At 42.4% G+C, this 25,411-nt stretch overlaps 1 protein-coding gene across 1 annotated transcript in view; it reads right to left on the bottom strand.

Annotated features, from left to right (window-relative positions):
• ARB2A (ARB2 cotranscriptional regulator A) overlaps nucleotides 1–25,411 on the bottom strand; it is a 449,497-nt gene that overhangs the window by 385,731 nt on the left and 38,355 nt on the right. Inside the window, exons 5-6 of the mRNA XM_066602994.1 lie at nucleotides 22,112–22,177; nucleotides 9,953–10,144 (exon numbers count right to left, since the gene is read on the bottom strand). Coding sequence (XP_066459091.1) covers nucleotides 9,953–10,144; nucleotides 22,112–22,177 — 258 coding nt within the window. The remainder of the gene's footprint in view (nucleotides 1–9,952; nucleotides 10,145–22,111; nucleotides 22,178–25,411) is intronic.

Raw genomic sequence — 25,411 nt, forward strand, 5'->3', positions numbered from 1 at the left:
TCTGGGAATCCAAATCACAAAAAAACCCTCTGCACTTTACAACACAAATATTGAACCATACATCAAAAAACTAGAAACTACCCTAAATGTATGGAAAAACTTCACGGTCTCCTTCTTGGGGAGAATTAACCTCCTAAAGATGATAGAATTCCCAAGATTACTATATATCCTACACTCGCTACCCATATTCTTAAAATTAAAAGACATAAAGAAGATCAACTACCTATACAGAAACTTCATTGGGGGGGCGACCGCGTATTGCTCTCAAAACCCTACACAAACACAAAGATAACGGCGGCGCTAATCTACCAAACATACGGGACTATAATTTAGCAGCACAAGCGCGAATTATCCATGACTGGATTTATTCCAAGTCACAGTTCACAAATACACAACTTGAACAGACAATGGCTAACCCAACGCAACTACAAAACATACTTCATCAACCATACTCAGAATTACCAGGAAAAATCAAACATAACCCTCTGATACTGGCAGCATGGAAAACATGGAACAAATTACGCAGAGACAGTCAAACATCACCACACATATCCCCACACCTATCACTCATAAACAACCCTAACTTTCAGGATGGAAACCCCCATAACATTTTTCTTGAATGGAAGACACATGGATTGGATTCAATAGATAAACTATTACACAAAAGGGAAAAACGAATTCTAACCCAAACAGAAATAAAACAAAAATACCCTGAGCTTCCGATCCCACTATTCTCATATCTGCAGGCCAGACACTACATCACGGAACTCATACCACAACTCCAAGAACCTGACTGGACACAGACAGGAGACACTTGGATCTCCAAGAAAACGGGAACCTGGGGAATGATATCTAGACTATACAGAGCAATTAGGAACATGAGGGAGGAAGAGGACATTGACCCAGACCTCACACCTACACTAATTAGGGTCTCCCTGTCGTTAGCCCACAAATATCTGCCATTGGCCAGATTTCTGGAGATGAGGCCACAAATAGCACACAGGTCATACCTCACCTCAATCAAGGGATTTTACATGGGAATCTACGATACCCCAAACTGCTTTAAATGCAGGGAACCAAACACCAACTTATACCACAGTCTGTGGACATGCCCCCTGATAAAAATATTTTGGGCCCAAATACGCGAATATACCATATCACACCTGACAAACTTCTGCCCACAAGAACCAGCCTGGGCAATATTTGGGTACCTAGACCCCAAGACATATCACTGTGCTAGAGGAGTAAGAAAATTACTGCACTTCATAGCAGCAGCAGGACTAAAAGCAATTTTACAGACATGGGTGCAACCAACAGGCTCCCCATTTAGATTGTCCTTGGAAAAACTCGCATTCTTGTTTCAAATGGATTGGGCGGAAACAGCTCTATTCAAGGAGAAAATGGTGCAGGCTTTCTTCGAAACGTGGGGAAGCTTTATCCAACTAATGCCACAGAGAGTAAAAGAAAAACTAAAAAAAAAAATCCTTTCACCACACCTATTGGTTCCAGGAGCGAGTAGTGGTGGGAGATATGCCTGTGTAGGGTGAATCATTGGTCGTGCCGTGGTCGAGCGGGGCCTCCACATTTTCCGAAGATCTCCAACTTGAAGGTCAACAGACTAAATATGTTACTATCAGAATGGGGCAAGAGTTTGGTTTAATGCATGTGTTTCTCCCCCCCCCCCCTCCTCCCCGATCTCTTCCCACCCCGCTGACACGCCCCCCAAGAGGGATTACTATTATTATTATTTTTGTTTTTTCTTCTGTCCTCCCTCCCCCCCTCCTTTTTGTATTTTTTTTATTTTTTATTTTTTTCTCCCTCCTTCTCCCCACCCCAGCCCCATCCCCCTTCTTCCCCCCCAGTTATATAAAAATGTTATGCAAAATATGAATCAGGATGACTTATACATCTATGATGCTAAAGTATCAAAAACAACTGTAATGATAAGATTTGTCCTGGTTTATCTAATAAAAACAAATTAAAAAAAAATAAATAAAAATTAAAAAAAAAAGCAACACTGAAAAATACTTTTTGTGGGACGATTTGTAAGCCAGCTACACCGATTAAAAAATTATAAAAAAAAGTTAACACAATGAAAAAACAAAAAATATCTGTCCTCAAGAGGTTAATATTAACTGCAGAAAACGGTCATCCATTAAGCAAAAATAATAGGTTTTCAAGTGGAAGAAAAAAAACACATAGCGGAAAATCCCAGCAACCAGACCCCGGGGGTCATTGGCTTCAATGATCATTTTTTTTTGCCAATGGTTCATACAACAGGAATTTGCCAAATTCCCCTGACTTGTCACATTTTTGTGAACCTCGCCTCCAGTCACAAGGACCCGCACGCCATATATAATAATAGCAATTGAGCTCCTCTATCCTGTCCAGCACCTACCGCAGTGCCGGTGAACTCTCGAAGAACGCAGAATTCAGTGCAGTTTCTAAACCAACCCTTCTCCAGGATTCAGGTTAACTTTCTTCTTTATTAATTTTAACGTTTCTTAACATCTATTGATATTCTGGTCAGATACAAACCCCAAGGCTTTTGACATACTTTCAAAAACCCACACCTCTTTCTCCAGAAGTTCCCTGGAGCCTCAGCAAGGCATCCAGCAGAGTGAATGGAACATCAGATGTGTGTAATGGAGAAACGTTAAGTCCGTTTTAGCCTGGCAGAAACTTACTTTTTGTGGATGAGATCGGTTGAATTATTTATGCTTATTTCATTTTTAACACATATATTTGAAGTAGATATTACAAGATAGATCGGCATAAATGTTGGATAAGGTGTGTAGGGCTTATTTAAAGATTGCTGTGTGCTCTCGCTGCGAAGCTCTATGACCTCTTCAACCGTGATGCACTTTTTTTTTTCCCTCCTTCGGCTTCTCAGCTACAATATATTTCCAAATATTCCCTGGTGTGCTCATGCAACCAGATAGCACAGAAAGATGCTGAAAAATCCAAGAGCACGATCACAGGCAGATTTTTTTCCCTCGCCTTCATCCTGCATAAGGAGAGGAGCTTACACTTCAAATGAGTAATTGGATTTTCAGAACTGCAAGTGGGCTTTCTTTGCCTGTTCAGTCAAGACGGGGCCACAAGGTAATGATACATCTGCCACGATGCAACAACCTGGCACGTCTACTGTCAAGAGTTGAAATCATAAAGGAATAAGCTGTCGTTAACAGCCTCTTGCCGAACACTGGAGCTGTCAGACTATTGTTTTCCCTCTCCTGTATGGGGGCTGGTGTGGGCTTACAAAACCTGTCAGCTCTGTAAAAATAAGCTTTTAACCTCTGATTTTTCCAATTCTTTATTTTTATTACTTCAGCATCCTTCCATGGGTCTTACCGTATAAAAGCTGATAATTCCACATAGGCAATTAACGAAGCTGTTAACAATAGAAGCAAGATGTGAAAATATAAAGCCTCATAAATGTCTTCCATCCTTAAAGAGCATTAAGGCAAAAAATAATTATAATTCCTCAACAGCTTAAACAGTATTTACTTACTAGAAATTATACCTTTCCTTAACTTGATTTTACGCAAATTATTTTTTCTTTTTGCTATACAGTGGAAATGTATGTAATTAAAATTTCTGCCGAAGCTATGGGTTCCTGACCTATCTAACGTAGAATTTCAATTAGATTGATTGTTAATAATAATGTGAATGGACTGGAGTAGTTGAAAATAAATAGAAGATTAAAACATTTCATTTTGACATTAAGTGTGAAGATCGGGGTTCATCAAAAAGTTTTGGGGTATCAGGCACCATCTTGATGTTGAAATTTTTGCTTTCGCATCAATACCATGATGCATCGGAACAGCATTACATGAGCAGCTAGAGGTTGTACCATCTCTGCTGCAAGTAAAACAGTGCCATTACATTCTGTATTCACCTAAATAAGCTACAGACAAAAAGTATACAATCAGGAGAATGAGCTGTGATCTCCTCTATTATAACTGTGTGATCATAATCAGTAACTGACAGGAGTATCCGTGTCCAGCTCTAAGGAGTTTCTAAAGGTATGGTCCATGTAATAGCATCACACAGACTGAGAAACTGACTAGAACCTGAACACATTACCCGAAGAAAATCTGAGCTAGTCAGAATTGAGATAACATGACCCATCTAAGAAGAAAGATGCCAGGAGTCTCAGATAGAAAGGGATAACTAGTGGACTTAAACATACTGGGGGACTGGCTGCATAGTGAATAGGGGGGGGGAGGGGAATCTCTGGGAGTGGCTCTTTAAGAACAAATCTTGCATTAGATCGTAAACCAAAGAATACAGCTAATTTTTTTGTCAAATGTATACTTGTCAAAGTGTAAAAAAGTTTTTAAAAACTTATGGTCTGTTTTCAAGTTGAAGGAGACCACTGTGATCACCTCAATGCATAAGGAGCACCCCAGAACCAAGACTGATTTCTAGAAAATGGTAGAGTCCAATAATGTTCATAAATGAGAGTCACACACTTAAGTGGTTGTCTAATTTAGGACCCATCACTTGGCCAGAGTGGAGAGCAAGTACAAAGAGCATCTCTTGCTTCGGGGGACCTGTCTTGCATTTCCCAGACAGCTCATTGATTTGAATGGTTTCGGGATCTGTACACATGGGGGGGTGAAAATAACAGGTACTTACTCGGCATTTATTAGGGTGGGTTTACAAGAACAGCCATCATCCGAATAGTAACTCAAAATAATCACTACAGTGAATTGTTAGTGTACGAATGACTGCTGTGCTTCTACACACCATGATTGATGCTCGCTTGTTTATTTTTGCAGTCACTAAATCATACACCTGCAAAGTGATTGGCTAGTCATTGAAAGACAAATTAATGCCTGTTTACACCAGGCATCACTCTGTTGGTGGCCGCAAAACACATCAGGTCAGTGTTGCATGGGCCAGACTTCAAATATCAGTTCCATTTGGCATTCTGAATTCTGAAACCAGTCTACACTAACTAAAGACTTGAAATATTCCAGTTATAAGCTCTGTAGCAGCATCCATGTTGTTTGAGGGAAACCTGGAAATTCCACACTGGAAGGAGAAGAAATAGCAAGTCCCAGTACCAATCTACTCATGACAACATTAATATCCAGGCCCAGAAAAAAAAAACTTACCAAAGGCTCAGTAAATTGAGCTCAAAGAGAAAACAGAGCTTTCCTAGACTTTCCTGTCTCACCCAAGCTGGACATCTGAGTGAGACATATACTTCCTCCATTACTTTTTGACCTTCTGGGTGCTCTCCTTAAGGAGAGACAATTCCCCCCCAACTCATGTCATAGGCCACCCTTTAGCCAAGTCAGAAACCTACTGCACACTGATGAGGGTCAAACACCATAAAACAGCTGTTTGTGTATAGATTCTGGCTTGGTTTTCAATTCCCAATCTTTGTTAAGACCTATATAAAGGGGTTTGACATTGATTTGAAGGAATGCTGCCATCCAATAGGTGGCGCTGTGGAGGTATTATTCCATCTTCCTTATTTGCATATTACCCAGAGGAGCATGCATGGCCTTAAAGTGTCCTCACTCACCTTCTAGTTACCCTCCTCAAGAGACGACAATACAACTCCTATTTCCAGCTGTGTACTTACAGCGGGCACTGGGTAATGTTTAAAGAGAATCTGTCTCCACAATACAAATTGCATACATGATTACTACTACATCTCTTACACCTGATAAGGCTGGTGTGCTTAGTTTGAAAATCTATGTCAGAATGGCTGTACCATCTTTTCTAAAAATTTCCCCACCTGATAATAAAAATGGGCATTTTATGAGTCCAGCTAGAGACAGCAAGAGTTCATGAGTCTGATATATTTAACGACTCATTCACACGGGCGACACAGCATTGCAGCAAGAAAATCGCAGTGATATCGCATCACTGGTCCGTGCGATATCGCTGTGGTTGCATGCTACAAAACATCGCATGTGTGAAGTAACCCATAGGAAAGCATGGGCTTCACATACATGCGATTTGGAGCATTGTAGCAACGCAACAAAATTGTGTGATTGTCGATCGTGTGAACGAGGCCTAAGAGTGACACTCAATCTCCACCCAACTAGAGATCTACTCAACCTGCTAGAAAAACAAAAGTCTCACCCAACCCCCTACTTATCTCACCCAATCCCCATTCTGCTGATACCCGATCCCTCATTGCTCTGTACTTCCTGTTGCAGCAGCAATGACATCTTGGCAGAGGGATATGTAACCCCCAAAGGGAGTCTGTGTTGGGCTGGAGTGGGCACATGTCCATGTTGTTAGTGACATAACCCCTGCTGCTTGAAGATGGGTTCTTTCCTACTACAAAAGCAGTTTGTACTGAGCAGTGTGACACTTCAGCATGAGGGGAGGTCCACTGAAAGTAGCTCGTCAATTAGGATAGGCGGGTGGAGACCCAGTTTAGCCAAGGAATACACCGGACTCATGAGTTCTCAGTTTCTATCTGGACTTATAAAATGTTTATTTTAATATCAGGCAGGAAAACTCTTAAAAAGAATTATAAAGTCATTCTGACATGGATTTCAAAGTGAGTGCACCAGCCTCATCAGGTCTAACAGATCTGCTTAATAATGTATGCCGCTTGTATTGTAAAATCTACCAACAAAATCTCTTTTAAATTCTCTTGTGTTAGCGCAGCAGGGAAATTAAACACTTGCTGCCAACAGATGATAGCGGATCACCAGGGGTCCCAGCAGGGGAACTCTTTATGAACATCGCATTATCAGGGGCCCTTCTAGCAAGTAGGGATTATCCAAAGAGGAGAACCCTTTTAATGTCGATAAGTCAAACCTGATGGGACAGTCCCTCCCCATCTGTCCTTTATTTAGGGCATATGAAAGTCATAGGGAATCTTAGGGACAGCCCTCTTAGGCCAGCTCCACACGATCAGGTCAGATTCCGCATGCGGGAGCCCGCAGCGGAATCCGGTCCTGAACGCAGCTAGCGTCTGCGCGTACCTGTCTCTTTTCTTCATCAATATTGCGGATAGACATGGCGAGTCACCGTCGGACATGCACAGTACAGATTTTTCTTTATGTTTATTTTCCCGTGCCGTCTTTGATGCGGGTACCTGCGACCTATCATTAATGTTAGCTGTGGGTCGGACAGCTTCCATTGACAATAGAAGCGGTCAGTGTGGAATCCGCACTAAAATAAAATGTGCTGCGATTTTTCCTCTGCTTGCAGGAATTGCAATTTGCTTCAGCGAGTGCGTAGGAAAACGCTTTTTTACAGGTTCTGAACGGCATTTACTGCAGATCTGCGGGGTGGTTGCTGACCACGGTTCCTCAATGCCAATCTGTTTGTTTACAGCCGGCCTTAGTCAGAGCAGAAAGCCTCTGGAAAACTTAACACAACCATGTATTATTACACGTCCATTCAGGACTATGTATACCAATCAGCTTTCTATATCTTTCATTTGTGATAACAGCTAAATCACTGGGGGAAGCCAGACCAGCAGCGATTAGCTCAACACCCAGTTAAAGATTACACTCGTACACAATTGCCCATTTGACAACTAAATATTTATACAAATCCTACAACTTTAGTGTTTAAGTTTCAACAAGGTTTTATTGAATATTTTTGCAGAATTAAATGGCATTTAAAAAGTGTTAATTCCTCACACAGGGGGCTAAAAATTGTAAGTTTGAAAACTATAAACTAATGTAAAATGAGTAAGAGGTAGGGGGTAACCAACAACACATAGCAGAGGGTCGTCAAGAATCCACATTCATTCTCCATAGCTATTGCAGTTGGTAATCATACCTAGTTAATGGTGGCCAGGTTAGGTAGTTGAGATATTATAGTATAGCCCCAGGGCTTCCAGGTAATGAGTCCAGGGGTTGCCAATCATTCATGAAATTGGGCAAAGAATCTATTCTGATTGCATGACTTCTTTCGTACAGCATAACTAAAGATATCGTATTAATGACTTCTGGAAAAGAAAGATTAATGGATTTCCATCTGGGGGCAATGTGGATTCTTGTGGCCATACAAATATACGGTATAAGTTTATGGACTCTAAACCTAATACGTGGTGGGCAATCTCCTAGTAGGAAGACTGAAGGAGAGTTTGGCATTGGACCTACAAACATGTGGTTTAGTAGGCCACAGACCCGTGTCCGCAGCCCGTCCACTACTGGGCAGGACCACCGGGTGTGAAGCATGCTCCCCGTTTCTTGGCAACCATGAAAACATAGAGGTTGATGGAAATATGGTAGGCAGTGTACCCTTTGTGGAACCAAGTACGTTCTGTGTAGAATCTCAATCGAGGTTTCCATAAGGGAGACCTGATGGCTACTTTTAGATACCGTTGTGCAGCAATGTTGCCACAACTTTAGTGTCTTATTGCTATATTCAAAATAACTAAAGCTCCTTTCTCAAAACTCCCAAATGTCCTGGATCCAATGGGACAGTCCTGGATTTCAGGGGCTGTTCTGCTGTCCTGGGAGGTTTGTTGTATTTCCCGACAGGCCCCTAGTCCTCATCTTACACCTTACAGCCATTTGTTTGATCCTCCAGTCCCAGTAGTGCAACATGTTTTACATAGGCAAGTGAAATCAATATTTTTAGCAAAGTGGGGGGTGGGGGGTTTTGGGTTGCCATATGGAAGGTATGTCTCTAACTAAAAAGTTACCATTCTCTACATGTGCTAAACAACGTACAGAAGTTTGTGTGTTAAAGCTGCTTTTCCTACTGTAATTAGGGGTAGTCATTTTGAAGCTCTGGTCACCCAGGAACATGATGCATACAAGTATACACAGACTCTTATCTACTTACTTATCTTGCTTCATTGTTTCTTTATCTGCCACTTCCGATAATGTTACTCACATGATACATAAAGGACTCCTACACTGCGACAGGGATAACTGCAAGACAGCCTACATTCATACTGGTAGCTACAAATGCAAAATCTGCCTTCTAGGCTTTCCATTCATTTCGAAAGGTAGGCAGAATCTGAGAAAAGCACCATAACATAGGCCAAATAATAAAATTGGTAAAGTACACCTGTGGTATTTTAATCCTTTCGCTGCCAGGGTTTTTGGACGTTTTGCACCTCTGGTATCAAGGACCGTGTTCATGGTTTTGATATGTACTTATAAAGCCTTAATTACAAATTAAAAGATTACACTAACCCTTTATATCCATATATTTTCTGAAACCAGACAACTGTCACATTGTCAAGATGCCTCTCAGCACTTTATACACACAATCACTTATGTGCAAATTACAAAAACCGCAGGAATGTACAGACCAATTTTTGCAAGCAAGTGAAATTAGAGATTATATAGTTCTATCACTTTCCATCTCCTTATACAAACTCTATCCTTAATCAATAATCATAAATCTCTAAACCTAATAAAATACATTAACTAAGGCTGCTTTCAGACAGGCGTAATACGGGTGCTTTTATGCACTTCAACTTACTCTATTTCAGGTTTTAAAGGCCTGAAGTTTGGTTTTAAAACAAACCATGACTGCTCTAGCTGCAATCTAGCCCGAGATAGAGCCATAAGGAGCATGGGCTAAGATGAGAGCAGCAAATATATAGGACACTCACACTTCAGCTTGCTCCATCACCAGCTGGATCCTTTAATAGCAAGGATACATCTCTTACATCCTTTGCTACGTCTCCTTACCTGGATGTATGGCATACGGCCTTAGCAGGAAAAGAGTTAACAGTACTCCATGGAACACATATTTACAGGGAATTATGAGGCAATTAACCAGAAAGAGGCTTTGAGTTTAATATTGATGCTTCCTGTATACTGAGAAAACACTCCATTTCAGATATACAGTAAAAGCTTCCGTTTTCCCTCAGTTTTTTTGAAGTTCAATGGAAACTTGTTAATACCAATCCATAGACTGCAAAGAATCTCAAAGTACTTCACCACATTCATTTACAATAGTGCTTTAGACAGCCGTAGAGAGAATCTGCACTTACTTCCACGGCTTTCTTGATGTAAGGAATTTGTGTTCCGCTGTTTAGATCTTCATTGATTATAAGTCTTCTTGCCCACTGTCCTGCTCGGACCACTCCACTACCATGAATTAAGACCAGCATTTTGTCAGGATTTGTCATTGCATCCTTGCTCATAAAAATAAAACTCTTGGGTTCGTTTTCAGTAGCGTCTATCTGGAAAGGAAAGTAACACACAATATAAGCGCTGCGGAATAAGTTGGCGCTATACAAATAAAGATTATTATTATTAATATAAATTTACATATCCTCAAAATGGGAATGAACTACGGTATGTGATAAGGGTATATAGGATTTGCTAAATTTATAGACACATTTTGAGTTTTAGAAACATTGGTAAAATTAAACTTGAGTCACAAACTGAAGAGCCAAAAACTGTTACTTGCTTGAATGCTGCCATTCTAGACAGCTATTTTCCATTGTCCTCTACTAAGCCGTAGTTGAAGCCCGAGTTGGCCTGAAAAACTTGACCACAATCTTTTTCGGGAGATGAAGTGTCCCATGTCCCTGGCCAAAAGCTGAATTTATTTCTTGAGCAAAGCTTCACTTGAAATCAGATCTCTAAATGCCAAGTAGATCATATGTTAGAGACTTTAAACCTGATCTGTCGGTATAATATTTTGCCCAAGAAGTCAATGTCAAAAGGGTTACTAGGGTAAAAATATGTCCAATACCCCTTCACAAAGATTAGACTCCTCCACACCTTTCGAACCCTCCAAAGTTGAATGTTGAAGAAGCCATTATTCACTGGTGAGGAGGGAACAATAAGATGATGGCCACTATCTCTTTATGAATACCACCGTACAATCATGAGCACCTACACTTCAAGGAGCTCTATCGCCAAGTAGCAGTAAGCCATCATATCCTGATCAGTGGTGGTTATGTAAGGAGAGGAGAATTCCTTTTAATTCCAGAGAATGGAGTTTACATTTTACATGATGTAAAATATATGCATTTATTTTCAAGCGGCCTCTGCAATATGCTTTATATGTTCTTAAAGGGAATTTGTCACCTCCTTTCAGCCCTATAAGCTAAGCTTGTAGGTGTTATACTTACCTGCCCTATCATTCCACCTGTATGAGCGCTGGAAACCACCATTGAAAGCACTGAGTGGCACACTAAAGTAGTCTTCCTGTTCTAATTTTATAATGGGTGGATTACTTAGCATTGCCGTTCAATGCATTCAGTGTTGGCTTCCAGCACTAACATCCCTGGACTCCATGGGTTACCTACTCTCAGCCCATAAGCTTAGCTTGTAGGGCAAAAATTAGGTGACCGAGTCTCTTTAAAGGAGTTGTCTCATCACTAACAAACATTTTCAGAATGGAGCACCCGAGGCTACCAGCTGATGCCATGGTGTAATACAAGGTTGGCACAAAGTCCACCAGGAGGAGAGCTCTTACAGAGTGGGGACCTCACTAACATTCATATGAACAGGAGTTGGGATCTTTAAAACCCCTTAAGCTTGTGTATTTCTTGTTACAATGTTGCTAGGGTGTTAACACATCATGTTTTTCACCTGCTTCTTTGCTAAATATATTAAGAGTCTGTTCCTAAATGCACGAGGCAGGCCTTAGACTTCTTCCCAGCGTGGGCTGGTTAAGTTGGTTTTTATGGAGTTGTTGACAGCTGTATTGTACCCTTCATTTCTCTACAACCATTCAAAAATAGCCATCTCCTGCACCACCAGCTTTTTCAGGTTTGACCGATCCTCAGAATGAAGGGGCTCCAGAGCTGTTTGAGTTAAGTGATGTAGAGACATCTTCACCTTTTGGCTTCCCCCTGTGTAGGAAACTGCGGCATTGCCCCATTCACTTTCATTTGTTAGATGCAGAGTTACTAGAAACCAACCCTACCCTCCGGAGGACTGAATCCCAGCTATAGCCCATCAGTCACATTCTTTGTGACTGAGTATACTGCCTTTAATATAATGCAGAAAATGGGGTAGTACTACACTTGCTTCAGTACCCATTACCAAGGGATGGATCCTATCAGTCTACATATGCCAGGCTTTCGACCTCAACACGCGACAGAAACTGCCCTTACAAGGGTATCCAATGACCTACCGACAGCCAAATCGAGGGGTGATTACTCCCTACTGATCCTCCTCGACCTCTCCGCAGCATTTGACACTGTTGACCACAAACTCCTCCTCAGTATGCTACGCTCCATTGGCCTAAAGGACACTGCCCTCTCCTGGTTCTCCTCCTACCTATCTGACGGCTCTTTCAGTGTCTCCTTTGCTGGCTCTACCTCCCCTCCTCTTCCCCTTGCTGTTGCGGTCCCCCAGGGCTCTGTCCTCGGCCCCCTTCTTTTCTCTATCTACACAGCCCCTATTGGACAAACCATCAGGAGATTTGGCCTCCAATACCACCTGTATACTGATGACACCCAGCTATACACCTCTTCCCGTGACATCTCTGCACCTTTACTCCAAAACATCACTAATTGTCTGTCTGCTGTCTCTAACACCATGTCCTCTCTCTACCTAAAACTAAACCTCTCTAAAACTGACCTGCTGGTATTTCCACCCTCCACTAACCGACCTCCTCCTGACATCTCCATCTCAGTGTGTGGCGCCACCATAACTCCTAGACAACATGTCCGCTGCCTTGGGGTCATATTTGATTCTGATCTCTCTTTTACCCCCTACATCCAATCTCTTGCCCGAACCTGTCAGCTACACCTCAAGAACATCGCAAGAATCCGCTCTTTTCTCACTGTAGACACGTTAAAAACGCTTACTGTTGCCCTCATCCACTCCCGGCTCGATTATTGCAACTCGTTGCTGATCGGCCTTCCCTGCACCAGACTCTACCCTCTCCAATCCATCCTGAATGCGGCAGCCAGGCTCATCTTCCTGTCCAGACGCTACTCGGACGCCTCTGCCCTGTGCTAGTCACTGCACTGGCTGCCCGTTAAATACAGAATTCAATTTAAACTCGCTACCTTCATCCACAAAGCCCTCCACAGTGCAGCGCCCCCCTATATCGCCTCCCTCATCTCAATCCATCACCCAGCCCGGGCTCTCCGCTCTGCTAACGAAACCAGACTGAGTGCCCCTTTAATTCGAACTTCTCATTCCCACCTTCAAGACTTCTCCAGAGCAGCACCGGTCCTCTGGAACGCACTACCAAAGGCTACCCGAGCAATCCAGGACTCGCAGAACTACAGGCGTGCTCTAAAAACGCACCTCTTCAGGGAGGCATACCGCATTCCCTAAATAAAGCCCTCTGTACTCCGCCTGATAACATGCTCCCTGACCTACTGACTGCAATCCCTGCTAGCCATCATAAACCGCTCCTGTAGTCATACGGTTTCTGCCGTCACACGGCTCAATGTCTGACCATTGTCTGTGTATAACATCCCTCACTCTCCACCTCCCCATACCGTGCACATCTCCAGCCCGCCATACCGCGCACATCTCGAGCCCTTTACCTTCTGTATCACCCCACTATTCGTAGTATGTAAGCTTGTTGGAGCAGGACCCGCACCCCTATTGTTTCCATCAATTGATTACTATGTAACCGTGGTTCTGTAATGTTTGTACTTTTGTCTTTCTGTATCCCCCCTGTCTATGTAAGTGCTGCAGAATATGTTGGCGCTATACAAATAAAGTTTATTACAAATGTTGCAGATTCTGTCTATACACTTCCCAGTTAACTTTCTATATAAATTCAAGAAAACTTTTCTAGGATAATCTCAATAATTTATTTTCCATGTTAATGAAAATCATATTTCCATGACTTTTGCATCAATTTGTAACACATAATGCACTTTTCTGTCCAGTTTCACCTTCGCCCCACATCCTTTGTTTCAGTTGTCAATGAGGTTGCTCATTGAAGATTACAGCCCGGCTCCTTAACATTGTGCTACTCTCTACACAACAAATTATTTCCTCTGACATTTTAAATTTCTCTATTTAAAAATCCTAATTAAAACTTCATACAACAGCAATTTGTCTTTTTACTGTGGTAATTCATTAAACAAAGCTTTCACTGAGGAACGTCCAAAAAGGTCAGGGCTGAGCACAACCTCGCTTTATCGACAAATCAACCAATAATGCATTTAGTCCTACCAGCAGCAAGACTACATAAAGCAATTTGTATCTATTAAACCTGCACAGTATGATAGGGGTTAACAAACAGGTTCAACTTTAATAGGCTTTTTAGAAAATATACACAAAACTTAAAAGATCCAATGGAATTATAACACAAGATGGCCTTCCCATAAATATTGCTTTGCTATTCCTGATGACGAGATTGGAGTGTAAAAACAATTTTCAGAATTGCAAATGTACAAAATAAACTTTAGAAGGGTCTTTCCAACATGGACATTAAAGGGGTTGTCTCGCGAAAGCAAGTGGGGTTATACACTTCTGTATGGCCATATTAATGCACTTTGTAATCAGGAGGCTGGAATCGGCACACGTGACGGGGGCGGAGCTATGCAATGACACGTAGAAGAGGGCGGAGCCAGAACGCCGCTGCTGCCGAACCGAGCCGAAGGCAGAAGACCCTTCTGCGCAAGCGCGTCTAAATCGGGCGATTAGACGCTGAAATTAGACGGAGCCATGGAGACGGGGACGCCAGCAACAGAGCAGGTAAGTGAATAACTTCTGTATGGCTCATATTTAATGCACGATGTACATTACAAAGTGCATTAATATGGCCATACAGAAGTGCTGAACCCCACTTGCTTTCGCGAGACAACCCCTTTAAGGACATGCTCCTCAAGATTGTCACAAGCTCAAGATGCCTAATCTTCACCAATCAAAAATATGCAAAAACAGTGAATGGAAATCCCTCCTCAGTAGATAATAAAACAAAATCATCATTCATCTTAATTATAGGTCATTTATATATCCATCATTGCTGGCCAACACATATACAGTTAGTCCCCGACTTGCGAACAGGTTCCGTTCCGGGAGCCCGTTCGCAAGTCCGTTTTGTTCGCAAGTCGAACAAATGGTAGTATGGAGCGGGATCGCGGGTGGATCCCGCTCCATACAACGTCGGGTGCCGGCTGTTCTTACAGCGGGCACCCGGCGGCAGCAGTTCCGACGAGCCGTGGCGCTTGTCGGAACTGTTAACACTTTAAATACCGCTCTGACAGCGGTATTTAAAGTGTTAACAGTTCCGCCGAGCAGCGCGGCTCGTCGGAACTGCTGCCGCCGGGTGCCCGCTGTAAGAAACAGCCTGCACCCGACGTTCAGGGGGCCGGTACAGCGTCCCATGATGAGATCGCGGGACGCTGTGTGGTTGCTAGGCAGCCGGGGACCTCCTGAAAGGCCCCAGGGCTGTCTATGCAGAGTGCCTATCAAGCGCACGGCTTGCTAGGCGCTCTGCATAGACAGCCCTAGGGCCTTTCAGGAGGTCCCGGGCTGCCCAGCAACCGCGATCTGACCGGACAGGCTTCTATCAGGCTTGATAGAAGCCTGTCCGATCCCTGCACAGTATGATGTAATGCCATAGCATGACATCATACTGTGCTGTACAGATAGTTCGTATCTAGCGAAATTCGTAAGTCGAATGTTCGCAAGTCGGGGACTATCTGTACGTCTGTGTGCACAAACCAGCTCTTCCAGATTAGCTGCTGTGTAGGGGCACAAGCTCACCAGGAAGGCAATGGATAAACAATGGATATCAATTACACAGAGGGAATGATTATAAAACTACAAGCAACTAAAAGATCAAAAAGCAAATGAGCCACAGTGTGGTGAATCATGGAGTTAAAGTTGGAGTTTCTCCAGGCCTGCAGAAACAAAGATGGCTGCACCAGCTTCTCCGACTACCTGATGTACACTGTGTACTAGTAGACATCATTAGTGTCGAAGTGCCCTTTTACACACAACGGTCGCCCAGAAGCCATCTTTTGAGCGATAATTGTTGCATGTAAATGTGCCCATCTTTCACTTTTCTGCCGAATAATGATTTTATGTTCGGCATAAAATCTATAGTTCGGCAGAAGAGCTGATAGCAGGGACTTCACGCCGTGTTCTCCGTGGGGAGCGCTGATAACATTGTCTCAGCTGTCAGACCCACGACAGAACAAAGGGAATGTATTCAGAGAACAGACCACCCACTGTTCTCTGAATATAGCTCCAGGTGGCTCACATGCATTAATAAGCTACTAATTGGCATTAGTACCAATTAGTAGTTTATGCAAAAGGATTGTTTAAAAGCCATTTTTGAGCGATTATCTGTGTGTGTAAAAAAGCCTTAAGACACTACATGCTGTTTAGATTAACCAGTGCTGTCCACATGAGCGATGCTGGCGGGTCAGAGCAGCATGTAATGTCTTAGACTAATGATACATACTAATGCAAAGTGTGCATCAGGAGCCAAAGAAGTGGTTCGACCAGCTTTGCTTCTCCAGGCCCGGAGGGTTGCTTTAAGTTTTAGGGCTCATTCACATGGGCGTATTCCGTTTGTCAAATACACAGTGTTTTCATGGACTGAAACGGTGTTCATTCTCTGCATATTGAATTTTTTTTGTATACATTGCATTTTTCACGCGCTCAAAAAAAGACGTAACCTCCCCTACCCGTCATACCTATCTCTATCTTCTCTCTCCTGTTTTTTTTTTTTTTTCCTCTCCCCTACATTACTTCATCTCTAACTCTACTCCATACTTATTTGATTTTACCAGTTCACTAAAAGTTTGCACTTAATTGTAGTAGTAGATTTGGATACTAGGTGATTGCTCAGAATTATTTAACTGGAAAAACAAACTGCCTTAAAGATTAGATTGCACTAAGAATAATGAAGATAATGAACGGGTATTTTTATGTTTATTTGTTGATATCTTCAAAATAGCAATGTGTTCATTATACATGCATGGCAGAACAATAAAATTCTTTTGAACTTTAAAAAAAGAAAAAAAAAAAAAAAAAAGACGTAAGGTGGCCCCATTGATGTAATGCGTATTTACACAATCGCATTGACTTTAGTGGGCTATTTCAGTCTGTAATACGGACTTGAATAGGACATGCTGCGCTTTTTTTCACAGGAGTGAAAAATTCATGTTTGAATACCTTAAAGGGGTTGTCCCGCGAAACAATGTGGGGGTATACACTTCTGTATGGCCATATTAATGCACTTTGTAATGTACATTGTGCATTAATTATGAGCCATACAGAAGTTATTCACTTACCTGTTCCGTTGCTAGCGTCCTCGTCTCCATGGTGCCGTCTAATCTTCAGCGTCTAATCTCCCGATTAGACGCGCTTGCGCAGTCCGGTCTTCTCCCTTCTAAATGGGGCCGCTCGTGCCGGAGAGCGGCTCCTCGTAGCTCCGCCCCATCACGTGTGCCGATTCCAGCCAATCAGGAGGCTGGAATCGGCAATGGACCGCACAGAAGACCTGCGGTCCACCGAGGGTGAAGATCCCGGCGGCCATCTTCACAAGGTAAGTAAGAAGTCACCGGAGCGCGGGGATTCGGGTAAGTACTACCCGTTTTGTTTTTTTTATCCCTGCATCGGGTTTGTCTCGCGCCGAACGGGGGGGCTATTGAAAAAAAAAAAAAACGTTTCGGCGCGGGACAACCCCTTTAAATACAAATCAATGGTGTTTCAGTTTTCCATATCATACACACAATACCAAGCGCAAATACGCCCAGTGTGCAGTTGCATTTGACTTTCCATTTTCCTATTCTGTCATGGGAGCAGGAAAACAGAATACCATATCCATCCTATTGCACAAAGTAAGGGTACCTGATGGTAATTTTACTATAATTGGGTCTGTTGGACTACCACCATGCCCTGCACATTTCCCAGATATGATAGCGCAGCATGCTACACTATTTCACCCTAGATCTTGTGATAGATGTCCTCCAGAGGCCCCGACACAGATGTAAACAGAGCCAAAAATGTTGCCTTTCTGGCAAAGATAAGTTTAGGCTATTGTTTGTCATGTGACATTGCCTAATATCACTTGGAACTTGGGCCATCTTCGGTAATGTATGGGACGAAAGTCCACATGTGCGCTATCCTACACTTTCACACACTTTGGGGCATTCCACACATCGGCTGTTGTGAAACAACTCCTGGTAGGAGGTTGGCAGGAGTATGATGCGAGCACATACCTTCTTCATACATGATCTCTCCAGGTTGAATAAAACAAAGTCACGTGGGTTATTAGTTACATAGACCATATTCCCACACTAAAACAATGTATGTGTGACAACAATTACCAATGCACTAAACTAAAACGTCTTTGTCGACTGCTTACAAAATGATAGAAAATATTCCTCTGTTACAGTACATTCTGCCTCAAGGCATCTGGGTATATTTCATGGCCTTCAACACTGAAAAAGATCTGAAGTCTTTATGTTGCACATAGACTCGAGCAATAACAACAAGAAAAACAAGATCTGCAGGATAACACATATAATACACTACGTTATTACAAATGTACACAGATCTGAGCCAGCCAATTCAATAATTACTCCGCTATTGAAAGGGCATTAGAATTGTTTTTGCTTTCATCTTCTCCCATTATGAGTATAATGGGTTATAAATCAAGTATCCATCTTTGAATGATGCGAGGGGGTGAAAGAAGGAAAAAGGGAAAAAAAAAAAAAAAAGAAAAAAAACTCACGAAGGGTCGCAGATTAGTGGAAACACAAAGAGAAGCTAAAAGGGAACTCCACAGAGGTGTCCAACCGGGTTATTTGATTATAAGCTTGACGTTACAAAGGACATTTTGAAATGTTCAGACACTCAAATAAGAAGAATTTACATTTATATAGCATCTTACATTTGTCTGGCCTCTTTACAGTGCTTTAAAAACAGAACTAGTATTAAGAAGAATTCTCATGACATCAGTCACAAGCACCTGCGTGCAGCCGAACATAAAAGACGGGGCTTCTTTATGGAAGGACTACAAGGCAGGAAACACAAGCTGCTGACCTCATATTTCTTAGAGTGTCTAGCTTTCTACATCCATCTTACGTCTGTATTGTTATTGTAGAGCATTCCTGACCCTGCCCATAAAAAGGAAATAATGAGACGTCTGGCACATTAAAGGGATATCGCTCTCGGAGACACTGAAGCGTGGAGTCCCAAATCAAGTCTACAGAATCGGGCTTGGCTCAGGACGCCTTATGTCTAAAAAATGTATTAGACAATATCAGCATAACTACATGGTGTGAGTGGATTACACTCTAAAGTCCAAAGGCAAGATGACACACTGGAAGCCACTCTAAGGTTTCCTACTATGGCAAAGTTAAACTTTTTTTTCATGCTCAACCATTTCTTTTTATAAACATCTGTCACACAACTGCACACTAGATAAGAACCATTGCTATATAGGATCTATCTGTAGATGCCTTAAAAAGGGTTCTAAACTTAGTCAGTAGTCAATTCCTTTCCTTATACTTTTAAAAGCTAGACCAAAACTCCATAATATAGTATACCTGTAGATCAATATATTCATTCTCACCTAACGAGCTGTTAAAGGCCATCAATAGCAAATCATCAGAGGTTGGCTGCTAGGAGCCACCTCTGATCACGTGTCCACCAGCCCAATGTGCTTATCCACTGAGCTGATTTTTGCAGGAAGCAGACAGCTGTGTTTCCACTGCAGTGGCCAGGCTTGGTATTACAGGTGAAGTTCCCATTTGCTTCAACAGGAACTTTGTAATACCAGGCCTGGCCACTGCAGTGGGAACAGAGCTGTATTCTTCCTGCAAAAATCAGCTCAGTGCACAAGGCCACTTGCCGAGCAAATAGCTGATCGTCAGGGGTCTTAGGCAACAGAAACCCGCCGATCTACAACAGATGGTCTATTCTTCAGACAGGCAATCAAAAGTTTACAACTGGACAACCGTATAAAATTGCAGACGAATTTGAGACACATATTGGGTCTTCCAGTGAACTACATTTATGATGTCCAATGAAAGAGCATCAGTAATCACAAAGCAGTTTTCATATTTCTGCATACATTACTTTAGAATGATATAATATGTATATTTTGCACTACATGAGAGATATTGGGGGAAATTTACAAAAGGCTATATGCCAGAATACAGGCGTACAAAAGTGCGCTAAAATGTTGTGACTTTTCTTCCTCCTGCATCGGCACTGCCACCTTTTCAAAAAGTGTGCAGGGCTTGTCGGTAGGGGGCATAGCCGCCAGAGACCAACAGATTTATGTGTAATTTACACCAGAAACTGGCATAAATTACGCCAGGTATGTATGCCCGGTCTGGATCAAACATACATTTCTCAGAAGGCGCATGGACCTCCCGGGAATGCACCGAATACATGATGAGGCTTGAATCCCTGATGAATGTCCAGGATTCAAAAGCCTTACGGAGTATTGCGAGAAATAGATAAAGGGGGTGCTACCCAACCAGGTGGACCCATCAACGACGGGCGGACTAAATGTGCAATGAGGAAAAAAAAGCTGATACCTCAGCGCCACTCTCCAATAAAAGTCGTAAGACAGTGGGATGACATATCCAGCTTCTCTTAGGATGAATTAAAAGAAGACAAAATGTGAATGGCCCTCAGAGGTCTTACATGATGTCATGGGGGACATAGATGTAGAATAAGGATAAAAATAAATTTAAAAAATTACAGAATAAAAAAAAAAAAAAAAACATTTTAAATTTATACTTATTAAAGGGGTTGTCCCGAGGCAGCAAGTGGGTCTATACACTTCTGTATGGCCATAATAATGCACTTTGTAATGTACATTGTGCATTAATTATGAGCCATACAGAAGTTATAAAAAGTTTTATACTTACCTGCTCCGTTGCTGGCGTCCTCGTCTCCATGGTGCCGACTAATTTTCGCCCTCCGATGGCCAAATTAGCCGCGCTTGCGCAGTCCGGGTCTTCTCCTCTTCTCTATGGGGCTCCGTGTAGCTCCGCCCCGTCACGTGCCGATTCCAGCCAATCAGGAGGCTGGAATCGGCAATGGACCGCACAGAAGCCCTGCGGTCCATGAAGACAGAGGATCCCGGCGGCCATCTTCAGCAGGTGAGTATGAAGACGCCGGACCGCCGGGATTCAGGTAAGCGCTGTGCGGGTGGTTTTTTTAACCCCTGCATCGGGGTTGTCTCGCGCCGAACGGGGGGGGGGTTTAAAAAAAAAAAAAACCCGTTTCGGCGCGGGACATCTCCTTTAATTATATATAGATGTTCATCCTCACCACTGACGACAACCTAAAACATCATATCTGCCCTGTAATCCAAGACTATAATAATTATTAGAGATGAGCGAACGTACTTGGTAAGGCCGATTTCACAATCGCGCACCGCGATTTTCGAGTATTTTCGGGGGTCGCCGGGGGGCAGGGGGAGGCGTGGTGGAGTGGGGGGGGGGGGGTAGCAGCGCGGAACAGGTGGGAGCTCTCTCTCTCTCTCTCTCTCCCCCCCCCCACTCCCCTCTGCAACCCACCGCTCACCCACAGCACACCCGAGTACTTTTCACCCGAATAGTGAAGTACTCGAAAATCGCGGTGCTCGATTGCGAAAATCGGCCTTACCGAGTACGTTCACTCATCTCTAATAATTATATATCAAAACGTCTAAAACAAGATGAGGAACCCATTCCTGTATTTTTTTCTAGCTTGAAATAGACAAAATTTAAAAAATAAACTAAAAATGTACAAAGAAAAAAAAAATTCCCCCTAATAAAACTAAACAAAAAAAAAGGGGGGGGGGGGGAGGAAGGACGAACAACTTATAGATGTCATGGGGAAAAAATTACTACAAAATAATTATGAACCCCCCCGAAACAAAAATTGCAGTATGTCCCATCCTTGGGTGTTCCCTCTGAACATCTCACCCATTGTTTTCAATGGGGCTGCAAAACACATTGCACAGCATGCGAGGTGGACGTGAGAGCAATGCAAGGTTTCTCATTGAAAACAATGGGAAACACTTTCTGATCCTTAGCCGCGCCCGAGGATCGCAACTATACTGAAGTGATGGGGGAACGTATTTGACACAAAAATACATCCCACCCGCGGGGACCGCGCAGGATGGCAAGCATAATATATAGAGGTGAGTTTCACAGCCTGATATCGCACTCGTCCGTGTGAAATTAGCCTTAAATAAGGCACACAAATCCAATGTGGTAAATAGAACGATATTACCAATACTAAGGACTCACCGGTAAGTACACCTTCTGTAGATTACAGTCTTCTTCCAACAATTCGTATACATGCTTTGTTATAATCTGTCATTAGAAAAAATAAAATGGTAAATCATCACTACAGAGAAATCACGCATTAAAGAAGACTTGGACACAAAATAACAAATTGCTGAATACAAAGGTGATGTAAATGTGTGAATTCAAAATTCAGTTTGACAATAGCAGTTTTTAGATTTCGCTGCAACAGGTTCTATTTGCCATATTTTTGTAACATTCTATTTTATGTATGATATGAGGAAAAGCCAGAAGAAAACGAGTGTACAGATAGTTCCCTACTTCCGTTTCAGGAAGCTGTTTGTAAGTGCATTTTTACGTATGTCTGAACAAATACTTATATGCAGGTAGATGACGTGTGGATCCTGCTCCATACAAGATAGAGTGCAGGCTGTTTCTTACAGCCTGCAACAGCTCCGATAAGCCGCACCACTCATCGGAGCTGTTAATTCTTTAAATATTACTGTTGACAGAGATATTTAAAGAGTTAACAGGTCCAATGAGTGGTGCGGCTTATCGGAGCTGTTGCAGGTGGGTGCAGGCTGCGAGAAACAATTGCATTGCAGATGGGCCGTGGATTCCACAGGAAAGCAGGAGTTAAAAAAAATAAATAAATAAAATCTGGACAGCACTTGTCCGATGGCGAGTCCTGCGGACCATCCGCAGTACAGATGTCCTGGAAGAAGATAGGTCCGCCTGCAGACACAGGTACACAGGGTCCTTGGCCGCAGGCAGGGTCGGATTCCGCTGCGGGCTCCCGCATGCAGAATCCAACCCGTCCGTGGACATGGGGCCCAAGTCTGTACATGATGGCACCCTATACAAGTCTTATTAGTGTGCAAGTAGAATACTATGCAGCTCCCCTTCTCGAAAAAATGGTAGGTGTGGTTGCTTATCAGTGGTTCATAATGTTTTTATACCCTATTGTACAAGGGGTTACCCAAAGGAAACCGTAATCTTCTGGTGAGCAGGCATTACTAGTACAGGCTTCTGTTGGTAAGTGAATGTCTGCAGAGCCCTTTTGAGGTGGTATGTCAGCCGGTGTTGTTGGGGAAGGTTGCACTCAGTGATTTGATTTTCAACAAGTTGTTCAGTTTTAGATTTTTTGATGGCCGATTCATATGAAAGCACAATTTTGAAATGTTGTTTTCTTTTCCGCGGTTCAAAGCACACTTAAAAGAAATGGCACTTGGAGCGAGATCTGGCAAATACGGAGGGTGATGCAAAGGTGTCATACCATTATTCATCAAAAATTGCTTAAAATTCAGCACTGCGTGGGCAGACAGCTGGCTGGTTCTTTAAGATACATTGTCATGAAGAAGAAGAACCCATCACCCACTTGCCCACACAGCACTGAGTGTTAAGCAATTTTTGACAAAAAACACCCTCCGTATTCCCCCAATCTTGCTCCATATCACTTTTTTTAATGAGTGCTTTGAGCAATGGAAAAGCAAACAAACATGCACAACTGCATTTTTGTATAAATGAGCCATGACAAAAGGCAGAAAACTGAACAACCTTTTTGCATTAAAAAAAAAAAAATCAAAAAAAAAAAATCACTGGAGTCCAAATGCAACCTTCCCCAACAAGGTCAGCTGGCATACCGGCTCAGAAGGGTCTCAGAGACAGAATTTCTTGTTACCCCCTGCCTGCTCAGAAGATTAGAAGTACATACTGTAGATACATGTAGATTTTTGATGACACACGTGTACACCCCATTGCAGGCTCCACATACAAAAATATTTATCATACCGTCGGTAATGTGAGAATTACAGTGGCTAAAAATCATAGTGCGGGTCTGAGAGGACATAACTTATTGACAATAAATGATTTTACGTGGCTATTAGCTCTTCCTTGCGCTGTAGCAGGTGTTCGGGAAGAATTCCTAATCAAACTTAATCATTCAGTTAATAATTTTGGCTTAAAATTTGTTGCATTAGTAAACCAGGTTTTTGTAATTCCTATGAGGTGAGACTATTCTCATGGATTACAATGGCTGTGGCGTCAGAGAGAGAAAAGCAGGTAAAACAAAGATTTCTATAAGGATACCTATAAAGAATTACACTATTTGGGTGCCAAGAACTCCCACTACACAATACTCAGAACCTGTACGTTACATCCAGGCATTTATGAAGACCATTTTGAACAGCTGATATGAAATAAATAAATCTTGTTATTTGTATAGCACCAACTTATTCCGCAGAGCTTTCAGTTAATTTATTTATTACACCCCACCAAGCTGGGTACTCATCTTACCGACCTCAGAAGGATGGAAGGCTGAGTCAACCTTGAGCCGGCTACCTGAACCATGCGGGGATTGAATCCACAAGAGCTTAGGACTGTATTTCTGCAGTCTTCTATATTGAAAGTGGTCAACAGCCAATACTGTTCCCGAATGTTTTCTCTTACATATAAAGCACAGCATACAGACCTCCCAAAAACTGGTTCCTGGAGCTTTACATTGAAAGTGCTTAGAACCCCCTATGATGATCCTATATAGACATACTATAGACCAGTATTTATCAATATTTCTAAACTAAACATCCCCTTATAACAATAATGATCTTTATATATCACCAACATATTTCACAATACTTTGAGTATCCCGAAGACTATCATTAGAGGTATTTCAAATGATAAGTACAGTAGGAAGAAAGTGTGAAGTGGTAAAAGGAACCCTTAACCAACATTTCACCCCCAGAACTAACTTAACTTCTATTGCCTTCCCTTTCATATTTAACCCCCGTACCTCTGCAATTATGTATCAAAGTTATCATGCAAGTGTGTAAATGAACAGAGAATAATAATCTGGCCGAGAAGAGTCATGCCAATTCATGATCTGCCAAGTTAACCCCAGAGTCTTGAAAAGACAAGTTGACACAATCCCTATTGCACAGGAAATCATGCGTATCAAGAGAAATGCGGCATACTTACCTCGGCACCTCACGAACAAGTGTGACTCTTCTCAGCAAGATGACCCTCTGTTCAGTTGCATGAGACACAGGATGACTTTGATACCCAATTACAGTGCTACCTGAGCTCATTGGGAAAATCAAGGGCATTATAAGCTATTGAGGTTTCATTCCCTGTTGGCCAGTAAAGCTAGTTTTGGGGGTGAGATGGTGACAAGTTCCCTTTAACCCAATAGTGTACCCATTAGTATGATATGCTGATTTACATATCCCCCTACTCAAGTAGGAAAATGTAAAAAAAAACAACTATAAAAGTCACATTCAGTAGTATTGTGAAGCCCCATTCACTTTT

The sequence above is a fragment of the Eleutherodactylus coqui genome, chromosome 5 (genome assembly GCF_035609145.1).
Source record: "Eleutherodactylus coqui strain aEleCoq1 chromosome 5, aEleCoq1.hap1, whole genome shotgun sequence".
NCBI classification, from domain to species: domain Eukaryota; kingdom Metazoa; phylum Chordata; class Amphibia; order Anura; family Eleutherodactylidae; genus Eleutherodactylus; species Eleutherodactylus coqui.